The following is a 15,695-nucleotide window of genomic DNA, read 5'->3' on the forward strand; positions in this document are numbered from 1 at the left end:
TTGGCCATTTGGTAGAACTTTTTTGGTAGCTACATTAAACACTGTGTATGTACAACATATCACACTTCAACCACAAAATACTTTCCATGTCTATTGTTTTCTTGCTTGTGAAATGGAGACTCATTTAACTCAAAAATTTGTTAGACCAAATGTATTTTTGCCCTCAAATCACATATTCTCAAATGAAATGGTACTATGGAATACTATAGCTCTGATTAATTGCCACAGGCAATGATTTCCAACTTTTTACCTTTCTACCAATTAAATAAAATAATTAGCAGCATAATAAGGTATTGCAGTTCCAAATAAACGAGTAGCCAGTCTGTGCAACATAAGACCTAAGGTTATATGCCTGGCCAACCATAAGCCAAAAAGGAATATGTTCTGTTTGGCTTCCCTGGTGGCTGAAAAACTGTGGACAGTGACCCTTTTGAAACACATTAATCTCCTAACAGGTCAATCAAAACAGATCTCCAGACCCACCACAGTACACATTGCCTCTTGCTAACCAACAGGTTTAAACAAGGAAAAATAAGTGGTAAGTCTGCAATGGGAACAAGGGGAGAGGAACAGACAGTTAATTGCAAAGAAAAGGAAGGGATTGTCTGTTGAAGTCTTTAAATGATTCTACCCTCTTTCTTGAATTAGGTACCCTCTACTTTGCAAAAGGGAAGCTTACTTCATATAGCAGTACCTAAGAAATGTAAATTTGATGGGGCAGCTCACTGCCAGGGAATATACTTCACATATATGTAAGACTGGAAAAATTTAGTAAAAATCTTCATTACATTTTGTAGGACCTGAAGTCTAATTTTTTTTTCAATTGCAAACTGTAAAAAAAAAATAATAAAATTACTTCTATTTTCCGTGCATTAGCAAGAAATTAAGTATCAATAAGCTTTTATAAATGTTCTATAACCTACAGAGGAATTTCTGGAAGAAGTTCAGTAATAGCTGTCACTGGAGAGTTATTATGTTACAACTGATACATTATGCAATCTAATAAAGATAAATAATGAATGTAAGTAATTTTTACCCATCTAAAGGGCTGTCAAGTGAGGGACAGCTTCCCGAGCCAGAGTTTTCAGGACTGCTCAAAGACAACGGATCCAGCATCTAATAAATAACAAAGACAGACCAACAAGTTCAAGTTTTTGGTTTTGTTTTTTTGATTTTGTTTTTTTAAATACTTGAAGGTTTCTGCTTTGAAGCGTCTAATAATAAACAAAAACAAACCGGAAATATTAATTACTAGAGAAAAAGTTCGCTGCCTAGTTGAACCTGCATTGCATTCTGCAATCCTGAAAGGACTCCATCATGTTTCTCGCATCTAACTAGAATATAGTTAAGGTATTTAATCCTCTATCACGCTTTGCACATAACAAGTTGTACTGCTACATTCTTCCTGTATGTGCCATTGTCTCTTAATATTATAGCAATATCTGCATGAGAGTAGGTTAACAGAATAAAAAAAAAAAAAGGCTTCTAGAGGAGAAAAAGCTGAGACAGTTTTGAAAAAATGTGGATTTTGTTGTCATCACCAAAGAAAAAAAAATCTCAAATATGACATAGATTGTGATGAATACGATTTATATAATCTCTGGAGTGGCTTAGGTTTGACCAACTAGCAGTCACAGAAAACAGCTGAAATCAAATACTGTAAAAAGCTTTTAAACATTTATCTCTGGTTAGGACTCTAAGCAAGTTACGGAGATTTTAAATAGAACTGAAGAGAAAATGGAAGGAGAAGGAGAAAGAGGGAGAATGCATAAAATTTATAAACACTCTGTTTTCACCCAAACCAAAATCCTGTTTCAAATAAAATAAACTTTCATGTGAAACTGGAGTTTAGAAAAACACCAAAGACAGATTTTTTTTTTCCTAAAACACTTCTGACAACCTAGTAATGCTTACGAGCTATGTGAAATCTGCCATGTATCAGTCTGAAGAAGTCATAAAACTGAATATCTAGGCCAGATCTATTACATAATGAAAACAATCATCAACACTTTCTCTGTTTCTTGAATCCAATCCAGAGAAGAAGAAATGGATTGATAATCAAAAGCATCCTCTTGATTACCAGCTATTTCTTTTGGCTGACATTCATTTTGTTTATCTTGCACTACCACCCTTTAAGTTTTAAGTTGAATGACAGGCAAACATCACTCCCTCCTTTTCTGCAGTAAAGCAATCTGAAATGTGTTACAGATTTATTTTTCAGAAGTAGTGGAAAAAGAATCTAAATTTTGAATTATTGAATGTGACAATTTTCCCAGCCTGCCCCTCAAAAACAGAGTGGAAAGCTCATCTGTTGTCTTAAAATGAGCTCCTTCCTAAAATAAAGTTTGTTTTGGTATATAACATCTATTATTTTGTATTAATTGGACACCACTCTTTTACTGTAAATTAAGTAGTTACCCCTCCAATATTTATGGTCTGTGCTGCATCTTAAAGGTCCTGGGCACATACTTTGCCAAGCATCAATCAGGGACTTTTTAAAGAAACAGGGTCCAGAAAGTGAGTTTGCACTGTGCAAACTCAAACACTTAAGTGAACTCTGTATTGGGGAGGAGAACATTTACCATAGGTTCAGCAATTATATCGCTCTTTTCTCATGCTGAGCAGTGGGTTCTGAAAGGGAAAAAAGCCCATGTGCTGCCATATGAATTACCTCTATAACTTAATGCAGTATGGTCCAACTGGCAGACTACAGCCCACTTCTGTCCAACCCATCATCTCTTCTGTAGATAAAGTGTGGGGTCTGCTGTCAGAGTGTGAATAGCTGTGCTCAGGCAGATCAACAGGAGAGCAGAGCAAAGCCTTCCACTCCCAAATTCCCTTCTTGTCTTTGTGGGGCAGGCTGTGACAGATGTAGGCAGCATGGTCAACACTTGCCAAAGTGACGTGGCAGCTTAGGGGGAATGGAGCAAATGGAGGTTGTGAGTTCCAAACACTCCAACCTGGCCCTTGAAGCTGCTTAGGTTGAACTAAGCTGGCTTCCTATGAAAGTAAAATTCCTGTATTTAAACCCTGCTGACAGCTTACACAGCAATGCGTACATGACAGGTTACATGTTTCCTGAATACTCTGAAAGGACGTCCTGGGCCTCAGAGATCATCTGTCTGTATGACCAGTCAGTGACCAAAAGTGACTTTACCCAGGCCAAAAGTAATCATTTCACTGAAAGAATCCAGGCCTGGGCTGGATCTGACCACATGGCTATGATAATGAATAGCACCCTGGTCTGGAAATTAGGAGATTCAGTCTCTATTCCCAGCTCAGTCGTTAAAATTGTGCAACAAATTGCACAATCTCTTTGCCTCTATTTTTATTCTATCATCTGTCTCTCATTTAGTCAGCTCATAAAAACCATTGCCTCTTGCCATTTGTGAATACAGTGCCAATGTCAACAAGAACTTGAAGTGATTCGGGTACGCAGCATTATTTTTTTTTTCCTCCTTAAAATATCTCTTTCTCCATTGCCAATTCTGTGAGCCATTACATTCCTCCATCTTTTCCTGCTGTTTTTGAGGGAGATACTCAGAAAGCAGGATTTTTATTCATGCTAAGTGTGATGATATCCCACACCAAGAGTGCAGGTGAATATGGAGAACAAAATAGCATACATTTGTGATTCTCACACAAAAATGTGACCATGGAAAATATTTCAGACCTTATTTATACCAGGCCCATTGCCATCCCCTTGCCTCTACCCCAACGCAGTATCAACTGAGTCCAAACAATTCTGACAGATCCAAACTCTTCTTTAAAACCTCCTTTAATTACCTGGGAAAGTTGTAAAACTGGTCTTGCTTACATATCCTTCTCATTAAAATAAAGGGGTTTGTGCTTTCTAATGTAGACATCATTTGCTGTAATTTGTATCTATCACTACCTCACTCAACTATCACGGAAATTAAGAATATTGTCTTTCTCCTTGTAGCAACGTATTTAAATAATTGAAGAGACTTACAGAGGAAAAAACAGGTTCTACAAGACTAAACAACCACAGTTATTTTAACCTTCTCTCATGGATCATGTTTTCTAGGGTGGTTGCCATTTTTTTTAGCTGTTCTTTCTAACAATTCCATACCCCCACTTGAACAGCAGTATTTCATAAATCAACCTAAAAAACCCTGTAATATTAATAAATCACACACGTACCTGATCCATACTTTCTGGAATGAATTCACCCTCACTGTTGATACTGGTGAAGGACCCATTTCGGGCCACCTGATGCAGCTCATCTGGAATGTATCCTGGGGGAGGTGAACTCCTGTCACGAGTATTAGAACCTTTTGAAAGAAAAGGACTAGTCAGAGTCTCTTCACTAACCCAGAATCCAGGGGCTTTATTCAAATGCTTCATAGGCACTGAGCCTGCCTAGATGTCATCTTGGTTTAGAAATTTTCCATATGCCTATGCAATACAAGACTTACATATAGCATTTAAAATCTGTAATCCAGGAGTTATGAAAAATTTGGGGCAGGGTTGCCTCAATAGCATTAAAAAGAATTTTCATTATATAGGAACAGAAATATAATTTGCCTGCACACCTAGCTGGGTAAATTTCTTCTTTTGAAACAAAATAAAAATCCAAACCCTTCCACCCATGTCAACTAATCCTTTCCAACTCTTGAGAATGTCAGTTTTTCTTTGTAGAATATTATGCCTGCAAGAACATGAATACTCTATTCATAATAAATGTATAATAAATTAAATTGTCTGAAAAATTATTCATTAAACTCTCTAGTTTCATAATTAAATTTTGAAAGTTAACATCACACCAACTTTAAAATATGAATAAGCAAAAAGGTTATGTCAATGCCAAAATAAGTATCATAAACAAATGTTCACATATTGAGATTAAAAAAATGTGGGAGCCCTAAACTGAGCAAGGAAACACGTTGCCATATAACCAAACAGGTTTTTCAGTAACTCATTCCTGTATCTGAAAATAAAGGGGAGTACTATCATCAACTTTTTAGGATACCCATCAGTTACCTCAAATTACTCTACATAGATTTATTTACTTGTGATTTTTATTTTGTTAATTTTCTGTATTATATATGTTTAAACCACCTTTGACTTGAAATTCAAAATCCACTCCCATGAGTGCAAACTCTATACTAGAGTCATTGATGAGTAAGAGAAATTCAAACAGTCTATGTTGAGAGCAAGATCTTCATGAAGAGAATATAAGTTTTTACAATTAAAGCTATTGAAATATGTAGCTTACCTATAACAGACAGGCGCCTTTTTCTGTCTGTCACACCAAACACTGTGTTATCTAGATCCTCCAGTGAGGGCAAGGGTTCCACGCTATTTACACTGGGTGACTGAAAATGCATACATATTACAAACTGCAGTTATTACTTTAGACTCCTGACAATGAAAATACTTCACAAACTTTATAGGCTTTGTGCAGCACATTCCTTTTTTCAGGCAGTCGAAAAGAAGCTTGCCAATGTATATCAAAATTCATCTATTTTAGCAGCTCATCTTTAGTATTTAAAAATAAGTTTCAATATGTATTAGTATACAAATCCCAGCAATAGCATGGCCATGATGTGTTAGATAATACCAAAATAACTCAGTATTTAGCCTATAGTCCACTGCTACTGTTTGCTACAACAAACATTGAACTTGCCACAAAGGAGCGTCACCAACATATGACTTAACAGTTTCAAATAACTACAGCTACTTAAATTCTATGCACTTCTCAAATTTGTGTCACATCATCATCCTATTAAGGAACACTTTTCTATCACTGTAGGGAAGGCAAACAGAGAGGAACAGGATCTAGGAAAAAGTTAAAACTGAGTCAATACAAAATGCTAATAGATGCTTAAAGTGAACTGAAGAAGCAATCACTAATATTTTCAACTGAAAAAATGTCTTTAGTTATTCTTTAAGAATGTTCTTTAAGAAAAGATACAAATTATACTTCAATATGAAAACTGAGGAAAAATACATTTAGCATGCCAACTCATACCTGTGTATTTCCATGTATTACAAGCAGTATCTTGAGACTCTTCATATGAACACTACGGTCAAGCAGTTCAACAGCTTTGTCCAGGTCATCCTGCGTGGTTAATGGAATGACAAGCTACAAAAAGGGGAGAAAAAAAAAAAAAAGTCTTAAACAGGACACAAGAAAGAAATGAGGAAGTGCAGAGAAACAAACAAACATGCTATCTTTCCTTTCATTCCAAACAGCTTGAAAATAAAATCTATTAAATGATGCCTCAAGTTAGCAACAAAATGACTGAAGTTCAACCTTAACTCTTCCTTCAGTTGCCTTGAATAGGTACAGCACGGTGGAACAAGTCTTTACAATGAAGGAGCAATCATTTTACATAGGTACAACTTAATATTCTACAAATTTCAGAGAAACATGTGCAACAGTGTCAGTGTATTTGCCATTGCCTAAATTAATGCAAGTCTATAAGATAAATAAAAATAAGCCTATTTTATAGAGCATAAAGCACATTTTTGTATCTCACAATATTACAACTATATTTGAAGTTACATCGCTAACAGAATTTCTCCACTGAAAAACAGAATTTGTTAAGGAAGTGTATCAGGCATGGAACAACTGTAGTCCTCACTAGACTCTTACTTGGATCTAATTAATTAGAATTAACTTGACATACATGTTATCTTTACAACAGAAAATGTTATGCCATTAAAATACACTTGAGATCCAAGTTCTGTAACAATTAAAATTGGGCTTATGTTCTGGGAGTGTAAATTACAACTTCTGCTTCTAACAAAGGAACAACGTAATATAGATTTTTAAAAAAATCTATTCTACTTGTAAACAGTCTCAGTCAGTGATGCTCCAATACATCAGTGGAAATACAGTACTTTTATACGAAAAGAAATGGGAATGAGGGAGGAAGGTCTTGATAACAAATGAGTATGCTCTTAAATTGCAGTTTTAATGCTAATGACAGGTTATTACCATCACATTTCTGAAACATGACGGGATGATTTGCCAACTAGTGCAGAAACTGACAAGCAGAAAGCCTGCTCAAATGCCTAAAAATCTATCAGAGGAATGGCCGTCTCTTCTGACCTTCCTAATCTCCAAAAGCCTTCTGTTGGAATTCTTTGTTTTGAGATCAGTTTCCCAGAAGTGCCTGGTAAGGTGAGTAACCAACAAACAGCAATTACAGGCATTTTCTTCTGCAAAGATGCAGATTAGATATAGCAATTATGTTGTGCATAACCAAGCACACGAATAATCTTCCATGCACTTTGCTGCCTCAAGGCAAAACCCAGAAGTAACTCTTCAGAAGGGATCCTGCATCTGTAAATATATTTGCTATTAATAATTCCATCTCTACTTCTAAAGAAAAGCTGGAAGTAATATTGATCAGGCATAAGTGCCTTGAAAGCACTAGCACTGTTCCCAAGAAATCTTTGTGTTCCAGCCACTTTAAGAGGGGCAACAGTTAAGACTAGTTCTCCAATCTAAACATTACTAAATGCAGCATTCCAGCGATTACCAAACAAGATTAATTCTTAAAGAAGAAAAAAATGTACAAGAACGGATAAATGTTATTTCAAATTTACAAACATGACAAAGCTGAAAAGACTTTCCCAAAGTCATGCAACAGGACTGTGGCAGAGCAGGAAGACAATCTACCCATTCCCAATCAAGTCTGAGACATAATTCATTAAGATATGACTCTCCTCATAGAATATTTAATGCATCTCCTGCCTATCCTAATTTAGACAAGCCTTACATGTTTGAGAACACACACATTAGAAATCTACGGTTTTGTCACAGGAGTAAGTTCTGTCACAGGAGCGGTTCTCACCGCTTACGAGAGCAAATTTCAGCCTTAAAATAATCAGCGTACAAGTCATCAAGAATTTAGAAGACACAGAATATTACCTCATTATTGCTGTAATGTAAATCCATAGTCTGTCCAAAAGCGACTTTAGCTTTAGCTGCAAGATCTTCAAGTTTAACAGGCCTTGGTAATTGCAGGATCCTGAAACACAATTTAAGTTATAAAGAATTTTTGTCCATTACTTATGAAAATCTGGCAAGTCATTACTTAAGAACGATCTTGGAATTAAATTTCTTATTTAAAAGACCGTAACAGGCTATGCTTTATTCACTGTCCTCCATATTTTGAGTCATTAAAAAGAAAGAAAAGCAGTGAAAGAGTTATAAGGGATAATCAAACATAAATTTAGATCTGATTATGACTATTTTACTTGGTTGCATATGGCTTCTTTCTTAACTTAATGCTTTGCATGCCTCCATTCCAGAGGCAAATTCTTAGAAACTTCTAAAATTTTCTACTTCAGAAAACTAAAACAATGGAGTACCATAGGCTGACAAGCATAGGCATCAGAAAGGAATTACTCCTACAGTCCCCATTTTTTGGAAATCCAAGACTATCTTTTCTGAGGAAGGTAACTAAATGTCACCATCATTACCATAATGTATTACACGCTCAAACTGCTGAGTCCATCACTAACTGTGCTTCAAGTGTGGTCCTGTAAGAATGGCGCAGTTGTAGGTCAACAACTGAGATTTTCTTTTAACTCAATGTCTCGTCAAACCAAATAGCCCAAAACGCCTGTAACTGACCTTTTACTATAGAAAACGATTGTATTATTTGAGACACAATGCCATTAAACAAAAAACATTTTTAGAAGCGACTAAGCTAGTAAGGTACATTGAATTCACATTCCAAAAAGAAACAGTACTCAAATTTTGTGAAGCAGAAAAATTAGCAAAGGGTAACTGTCCGTTTTACCAGTGTTTCAATTGGTATACTGGTTAGGGAACAATATTTCTCACTGAAATGAGGCTAGAAGCCAGGCCACCTCCAATTAAAAATTATTTGGAAAAATCAAATCTTTAAAAAAAAACAAAAACAAAAAAACAACTCCAAAACCAAAACAAAAACCCAGACACCACCATCAATTCTCACTGTAGTTACCAATTTGTTTAGCAAGCCTGGAACTCTACCCATCACACTGCACACTCCTTGGAAGAGAGTGCCACATTCACTACTGAAAAAAACTCTGGAATCACTTCTCTCTTCCACTTCCCTTTTTAAAAACTGGTGAGAAAGCCATTGCGTAACTTATTTTTCTTGCATAATTTCATTATTTTATCTTTAGATCTACATGCTCAGGCAACAGAAGTATTACAACTCATGCTGAGCAATGAGCCTGTGCTGCCCAGTACCCCTGGGCAAGCAGGCTCAAGTTACTTGAGACAGTCCAAAACAGACCTAGGTCCATCAGCATAAAAGCTTGGGAAAGGTATCTTTCCACATACTTACTTTATACTTGTATTCATATTGATTAACTTAGTCCACTGTGAAAGTAAATTAAGATAAACTGCAAAAATGCACTGTCGTGCAGACTGGCCGTGAGTAAACAGTTCTGTTTTAAATTCATGTTTCTGCTTATTTCACAAGAACTGCTAAGTAGAAGAGTCCTCAATTGTCAAAGCTTTTGAAAAGACTTATTTCCTCCAAATTACTTATAGCACTCAACCATTACCGATGCGCTGTTACATGTGATGTTCAGAAAAGTGATAAAAAGAAGTTGAAGAATGTTAATACCTATACTGCTATTTTACTACCCCATGTAAAGAGAGGGCACGTACTGTAATCAGCACGGATACACACTGATCTATTGCACATCACACTAAGGACTGCCCAGAAGCAGCATAGGTTTCATTCTGAAGCAATCTTTACTTAAGGAATTTACCATTTCTACTGACAAATAGCATGACCAGGATATTATTTCCTTCTTCATGAAGTACTTTCTAAGATCTTATTTTCTAACCATTTCTCTATAGGTACAATGAAGGTTTATGGTTTCAGAGACAAACAGACAAAATGAGTTGTACACAAACCAGTTCTGCACGGAACTGCAGATCAACATCTGTAAAAGCTTTTGAGCAGCCATGAGAGCAGATATAGAGAGACAGATGTTTGTATATCTTAAGCATCTACATCACTCACCTCTCATATACAAAATGAAAATAAATTTTAACTGATTAGTCAAAATTACCAATGAAAACAATCTAATTACAAAGTCTAAAATTTTCCTATTGCAGTTCTCAGATGGGTTCATCAAAGTACAATCCAATGTTGAGCTTTATGTCTAGGCTTCTTCCTCTGGGTGTTACAGCAACAATATACAATCATGCATTTATTACGCACGTGATACAGCAAAAAAATTACTTGCTGGTCTACTCATATTTGAGATCTATGCTAATGATCTAAGTAATTGTTCTAGGCTACAAACACCTATCTGAAGGGTAAACAAATGAAGGATATTACATGGGACGCAGCTAAGGTAGGATACATCTACTTTTATGTATACTTAGAGCCCACATTTTTGACAGATTAATTCTCCTTAAATAATATTCATATCAAAAATTAAATTTAAGCTCAAACCAAATACACTCAGATATCTAAAATACTTTAAACAGTTTATTTGAAACTTTATGATAGGAGCCCAACAAAATTCTATAAATAATTAAAAGATAAGACTGTTTCCTGTGGTCCCACCTTACCTTTTTTCACCTCGATGCTCAAATTTGACTCTAACATCGTTCTGTAAGAAAACCGATGAAGGAATCACTATTAGTTTGTTACTACCTCCTTTAATGAAGGCCGTGAAATCTCATTCAATAATCCTACATCAGAAGTAAAATCCTTAAGCAGCCCATATTAATTTTCTGTCCTTTCTGATATATGAAGCATTTTAACAAGCTACTTCTGCTGAGGTATATGAGAGAGGCTTAAAGTGTGTAAAAAATTACAATAAATTATTCTGAAGTGCAACATATGTTTCTGTAAGTAAACATGTTATTTTCTATCAATATATTTTAATATCATAACGGATTCATGATTTCAAATTCAGCGTGGAACTGATTATCACGAACAGGCAGGTAGATATTGTAACAGGATTTTATATACACCTCAGAGCTGAGCACTCCAGGCTTAAGAAACATACCTTGTTTCATAAGCATTACTGTAGAAACCCACACGTGTAATTAAGCCAACATTCATGCAATCAGTCTCCAAGTAACAAAGATACCTGTAAGTATCTGCAGTTACGTGGAAATAAAACTATTTTGCAAAATCATAATTTTAAGAATCAAATTGTATTAGCAACTATCGCAGGAAAAAAAAAATGCATTCAACCATATATCCAAACAACAATGCTCTATCTTCCAAAAGAATCACTTGGTTCACAAGTGATTACTTTCAAAATTCACAAATTGAAACAGAATGACAAACACGTATTTCCCCCTCACCACTATCACATTTAAGCTCAGAAATGGCTCAACAATTTTTCTTCTAACTTTCTGAACATGTGTTATTTTAAAATCATTTTGGATCATATATGCACATTAAAACAATGTCTAAAGTCACAGCTCAGAAATTAGTTATATGACACTAGCAAAGCACCATTGTGTTATATACTGAACTCTTACAGCTTTTAAGCACAGAATGACAAAGATGTAGCCATTAGTTTTTGACAGTTTAAGAGCCAAATATATTCAAATACTTTGATCTTTAACAGGTTAAAACCAGATAGCACAGACTGAAGTTTCATAAAATATTGGACTGCCAATTAAGGATCCAATCAAATAAACATACAATTAACTCAATCAGGCTATTACAACAATTTGGGTAAAAATCTACATCCTATCCCCTCCTAATCTCTCTATATATAGTAGTTCAAACCTATCAACTAAGTATTTACTACTTTTCCATCTCTGTTCAGTACCTGCAGGGAAAAAAAAAATACAGCTGAAAAGAACTTATATTTCCAGCATATATGCAAACAAAAAATCGAGGCCAAAGATGCAATAAAGTAGCTTAAGTGTGTTTCTGCTGCTGTACTGATGTTCTTTAGTATGACAACTAGGCAATCTAATATACCTATAAAATTAATTCTAAAGAAGCATTCCAAATAAGAGATACTAGCACACCTTGGTATTTTAAAATAGTCTAGTACTAAATGATGATGATGATGATAATATATAAACAAACCAACCTATATACAGTGTCAAAATACCCCTATAATCTTCAATTTATCAGGATCAGAGTCATTTAAGCATACACTATGATCTGGTCTGAAATGCCACCTTTCATTTTGTTGCTAATTTAAGAACGTGAACAAAGAAAATGGCAGCACATGTGGGAGACTAATAGCTCATTCTGGTATGCTCACTGGTCTGGCAAGAAAAATAATTATAGAAGTCACAGCAGGACACTCTGTGTTCAATAGGTTAGTAAGGATATTAAAGATTACCTGTTTTTTAGGCGAAGATGACTTTGGTTTTCCTGTTTCTTGCTGGGGCAAGACAGGACGACTGGCCTTATGAAGCACAGCCAAATCCTGCATGATTGAATTTAAAGCTTGCTGCTCATCTGCTCAGAGAAAAAGACCAGATAAGAGAAGTATAAATGACTGTTACGTTTGAAGTGCATTACTGTCTCATTTCACAATTAGGCAGGCATTTTTCTAAAATCTAGCAGTCCACACTACACTTCAATACATAATTGACAAATAAAAAAAATTACTGCCATGTTGCAAACATTTTTATTTTATTTATCCTTAACAGTGCTTAAGGAAATAAAACAACTTAATCAGTAAACACACTGAAATGGTTTAAAAAACTGAAGTCAAAACAGAGATTGAAAACTCTACAGAACTGCAGGCTGTATTAATAAGAGAAGGACAGGGGGAAAAAAAAAAAAAGCTTTATCTACTTTGTTTCAAATAATGTTCATGGATAAGATGTTAACTAGAAATCACACTTCCTCCCCAAATCGTAAAATAAAGAAAAACCAAGTACTTTTGAATAATTTTTCCTCTGTCCTGAACAGGTATGGTCATGCACACAGGAAGCATACACAAACTCCCAGAGGAACACCACCACTGTCTGAGCATCTACTGATGGCCCAGAGAGTAATAAAAATAAATAAGTAAATAAATAAACCAAAAACCAAACAAAACCCAAAAACAGCCGCAGAACTTCTCCAGGACTCCAAACGTATGGTTTTTCAGGGCTTACAGGAGTAATTCACAAGGAGAAACAGAAGCATTGAACCCAGGGGACAATTTAGGGGCAAGAGTGCCACACAGCTTAAATTTCAAGTTCACACAAAATCCTAAATGCTGATGATCTGCTGCAGCTGTGAAGGCCTGAGGCCATGCTAGACAAGGTTTGCCCTGAAACTGGGATACTCCTTTAGACAGGAAAGCACCTAGGAGCTCAGAAGCCATCCATCACTAAGGGAAATTTATTTATCACTAATATTTTGTATTAATTCTTTGCCACAGCGACATTACTATACTCAACATGTATCTAGAACACTGGATAACAAAATTTATCTGAAAAAGTGTTGATTGCATGCCTTCACGCTACTTCACAATGGATATGTTTGTTGAAGAATTCATTGCCAAGTGCTGTGATTTACAAAGAACAGTATTTCTCCAACATCGACCTGAGTAAAATTCGACATTAAAAATCAGCAAACAAGCATTCCGGTATTCAGCAATGATGAGAATTCCTTCACACTCTATTCAAATATAACCAAATATATTTGTCATATCATGAAATTGTGGGATTTCAGTGTTCTAATTTAATAGATTCCTAACAGATCAGAAAGAGGGTCTAAAAATTAGTAACTGTGATCATCGTTCATGCTGTCATTATTCGTAACTCTACTATGATATGCAAATCTATAAAAGCAAGTTTTATTAGCAATAGTTAAAGGCAGAACTGAAAGTATTCTTGCAGCTCAGTTATTCCTTTCTCACATTAAAACACACTTCAAAACTTGCCACAATTAAAAAAGTTAAACTGTTTTATTGTGTTATAGTCTATTCTAGTGCTCAACGATAAAAAAAAATAATTGTTCTTTTAGCAGTTGGTTGGAGGAGATTTAATTACCAGTGGTCACTAGGTAGCATATTTCATGCGAAGGAAATGAAAGCATTGTGGCAAAGCATCTGAAAGTTTACTGAATATCTGATATGACTCAACAGTCATTTCTCTCACACAAAATGCTGGAGAATATGAGAAATCTAGAGTGCTGTATTCCTAGATTCAGCTACTTTACTATTAAGCATGAGGTTAGGAAAAAAAATAGCATAACAATAAAAGATAAACAAAAGCGATACAAAAAACATGTGTGTTTTGGTTGGTTGGTTTGTTGGGATTTTTTTGAGACTGAGCACTGATAAGTGATTACAATAACAACACAGTCAACTCATTAAAAAGCAAGTACAACTTGAAAAAATCAACATAAAATTTAAAGTAATACAAATGTGCTACATATTTAGAAAAACACAGTTAGACCACCTACACAGTCCTGGCTTTGCACTGCAATGACACAACACAATACGATAAAATTCTTTAATATAAACTGGGTTTAATATAAACTGTGGGTTTTTTTTCCTCAATAGCCATTACCATTTACAGCACAGTAATATTGCTCAGTCACCTAATACCATGAATCTCAATTTCCTATACTTGAATTTTTAAGTTACCACATAGTGAGGGAAAAGTGCTTTATTCCAATAGAAAAAAAACAGAAGTATTTTGAATATTAGCAAAGCAGCTGAACACTGCCTTTCATGTAGACATTACATTGACTTACATGGCCAAAGCACACATTTCCTAGGAATGGTATTACATCAATGGTTTTGGTCTTCAATAGAAATGAAAATTATCCAAATTAAATTTTTATATATGTTACATACAAGACTTACCCATAATGGCAGTGAGTCTGAAAACTTGAACTTCAGGGAAATGGCTGCTTCATTAGCATTATTTTATGTCCTAAAATGCAAAACCAAAAATACATAATTATTGAAATTGTCAGATCCATGTAAAACAGTCAACTCTTCATTTTTACAGGCACTTTTTCTAATATTCTACCTATTGAATATGCATATAAACTACAAATAAGATTGCATATTGAGATATGACGTGTGGAGAAAACAGATATTGTCCCCAAAGCCTCACTGGGCTCTGAGCAACATACATACAGACTTTCAAAAGACAAAGCCTGAACTAAATATTATTCTAGACTTAAGCTGATTTTAGTCTCTATCTACACCCCCAAATGATGATTAGTAGCTTAATTAGCCATAACACTGCTACATGGGATACCCACTACTCCAGATTATTAAGAACCAATTCTTTTTCTACAGGTTGCTGTATCTGGTGTTCCAAGTTCTGTGTTATACATACATATGTTATATACTACATATATATAGTTCATATATAAATATATATGAAACTCATAGCACAAATCAAAAGGCATCAATACCCACTGACTAGAAAATTTCAACTGGTAAGTTTTTTTCATCATAATTCAAGAGCATTACACAGATAGCCCAACACCCCTGAAAGCAAATGCCTCTGGAAGACAGTAGGTATGAACTTTGAATATACAATATCCAAGTTATCTAGAAAAGCAGAAACAAAGGGGGCACATTTATAAACAAACCCTATTACAATATCTTGAACATCAGTCAATTTAAAAAAAAACAAAACACAATTAAGGATCGATTAAAATAATCTTTCTATGAGATGCTATTATGGAGCTTAACAGCAAAAAACGAAAGACATATCCCTAAATAGACAATGAGGTTTGTTGAAATACAGGCTACCACAG

General features: G+C 35.0%; 1 protein-coding gene across 2 annotated transcripts in view; it reads right to left on the reverse strand.

Annotated features, from left to right (window-relative positions):
• MAP3K2 (mitogen-activated protein kinase kinase kinase 2) overlaps positions 1-15,695 on the reverse strand; it is a 57,250-nt gene that overhangs the window by 21,798 nt on the left and 19,757 nt on the right. For both annotated transcript variants that reach the window (XM_069781086.1, XM_069781085.1), the window contains exons 2-9: positions 14,785-14,854; positions 12,316-12,434; positions 10,565-10,605; positions 7,907-8,006; positions 5,996-6,109; positions 5,240-5,339; positions 4,165-4,295; positions 1,037-1,116 (exon numbers count right to left, since the gene is read on the reverse strand). In XM_069781086.1, the coding sequence (XP_069637187.1) occupies positions 1,037-1,116; positions 4,165-4,295; positions 5,240-5,339; positions 5,996-6,109; positions 7,907-8,006; positions 10,565-10,605; positions 12,316-12,434; positions 14,785-14,788 (689 nt within the window). In that variant the 5' untranslated portion in view covers positions 14,789-14,854. The remainder of the gene's footprint in view (positions 1-1,036; positions 1,117-4,164; positions 4,296-5,239; positions 5,340-5,995; positions 6,110-7,906; positions 8,007-10,564; positions 10,606-12,315; positions 12,435-14,784; positions 14,855-15,695) is intronic.

The sequence above is a fragment of the Haliaeetus albicilla genome, chromosome 4 (genome assembly GCF_947461875.1).
Source record: "Haliaeetus albicilla chromosome 4, bHalAlb1.1, whole genome shotgun sequence".
Taxonomy (NCBI): Eukaryota; Metazoa; Chordata; class Aves; order Accipitriformes; family Accipitridae; genus Haliaeetus; species Haliaeetus albicilla.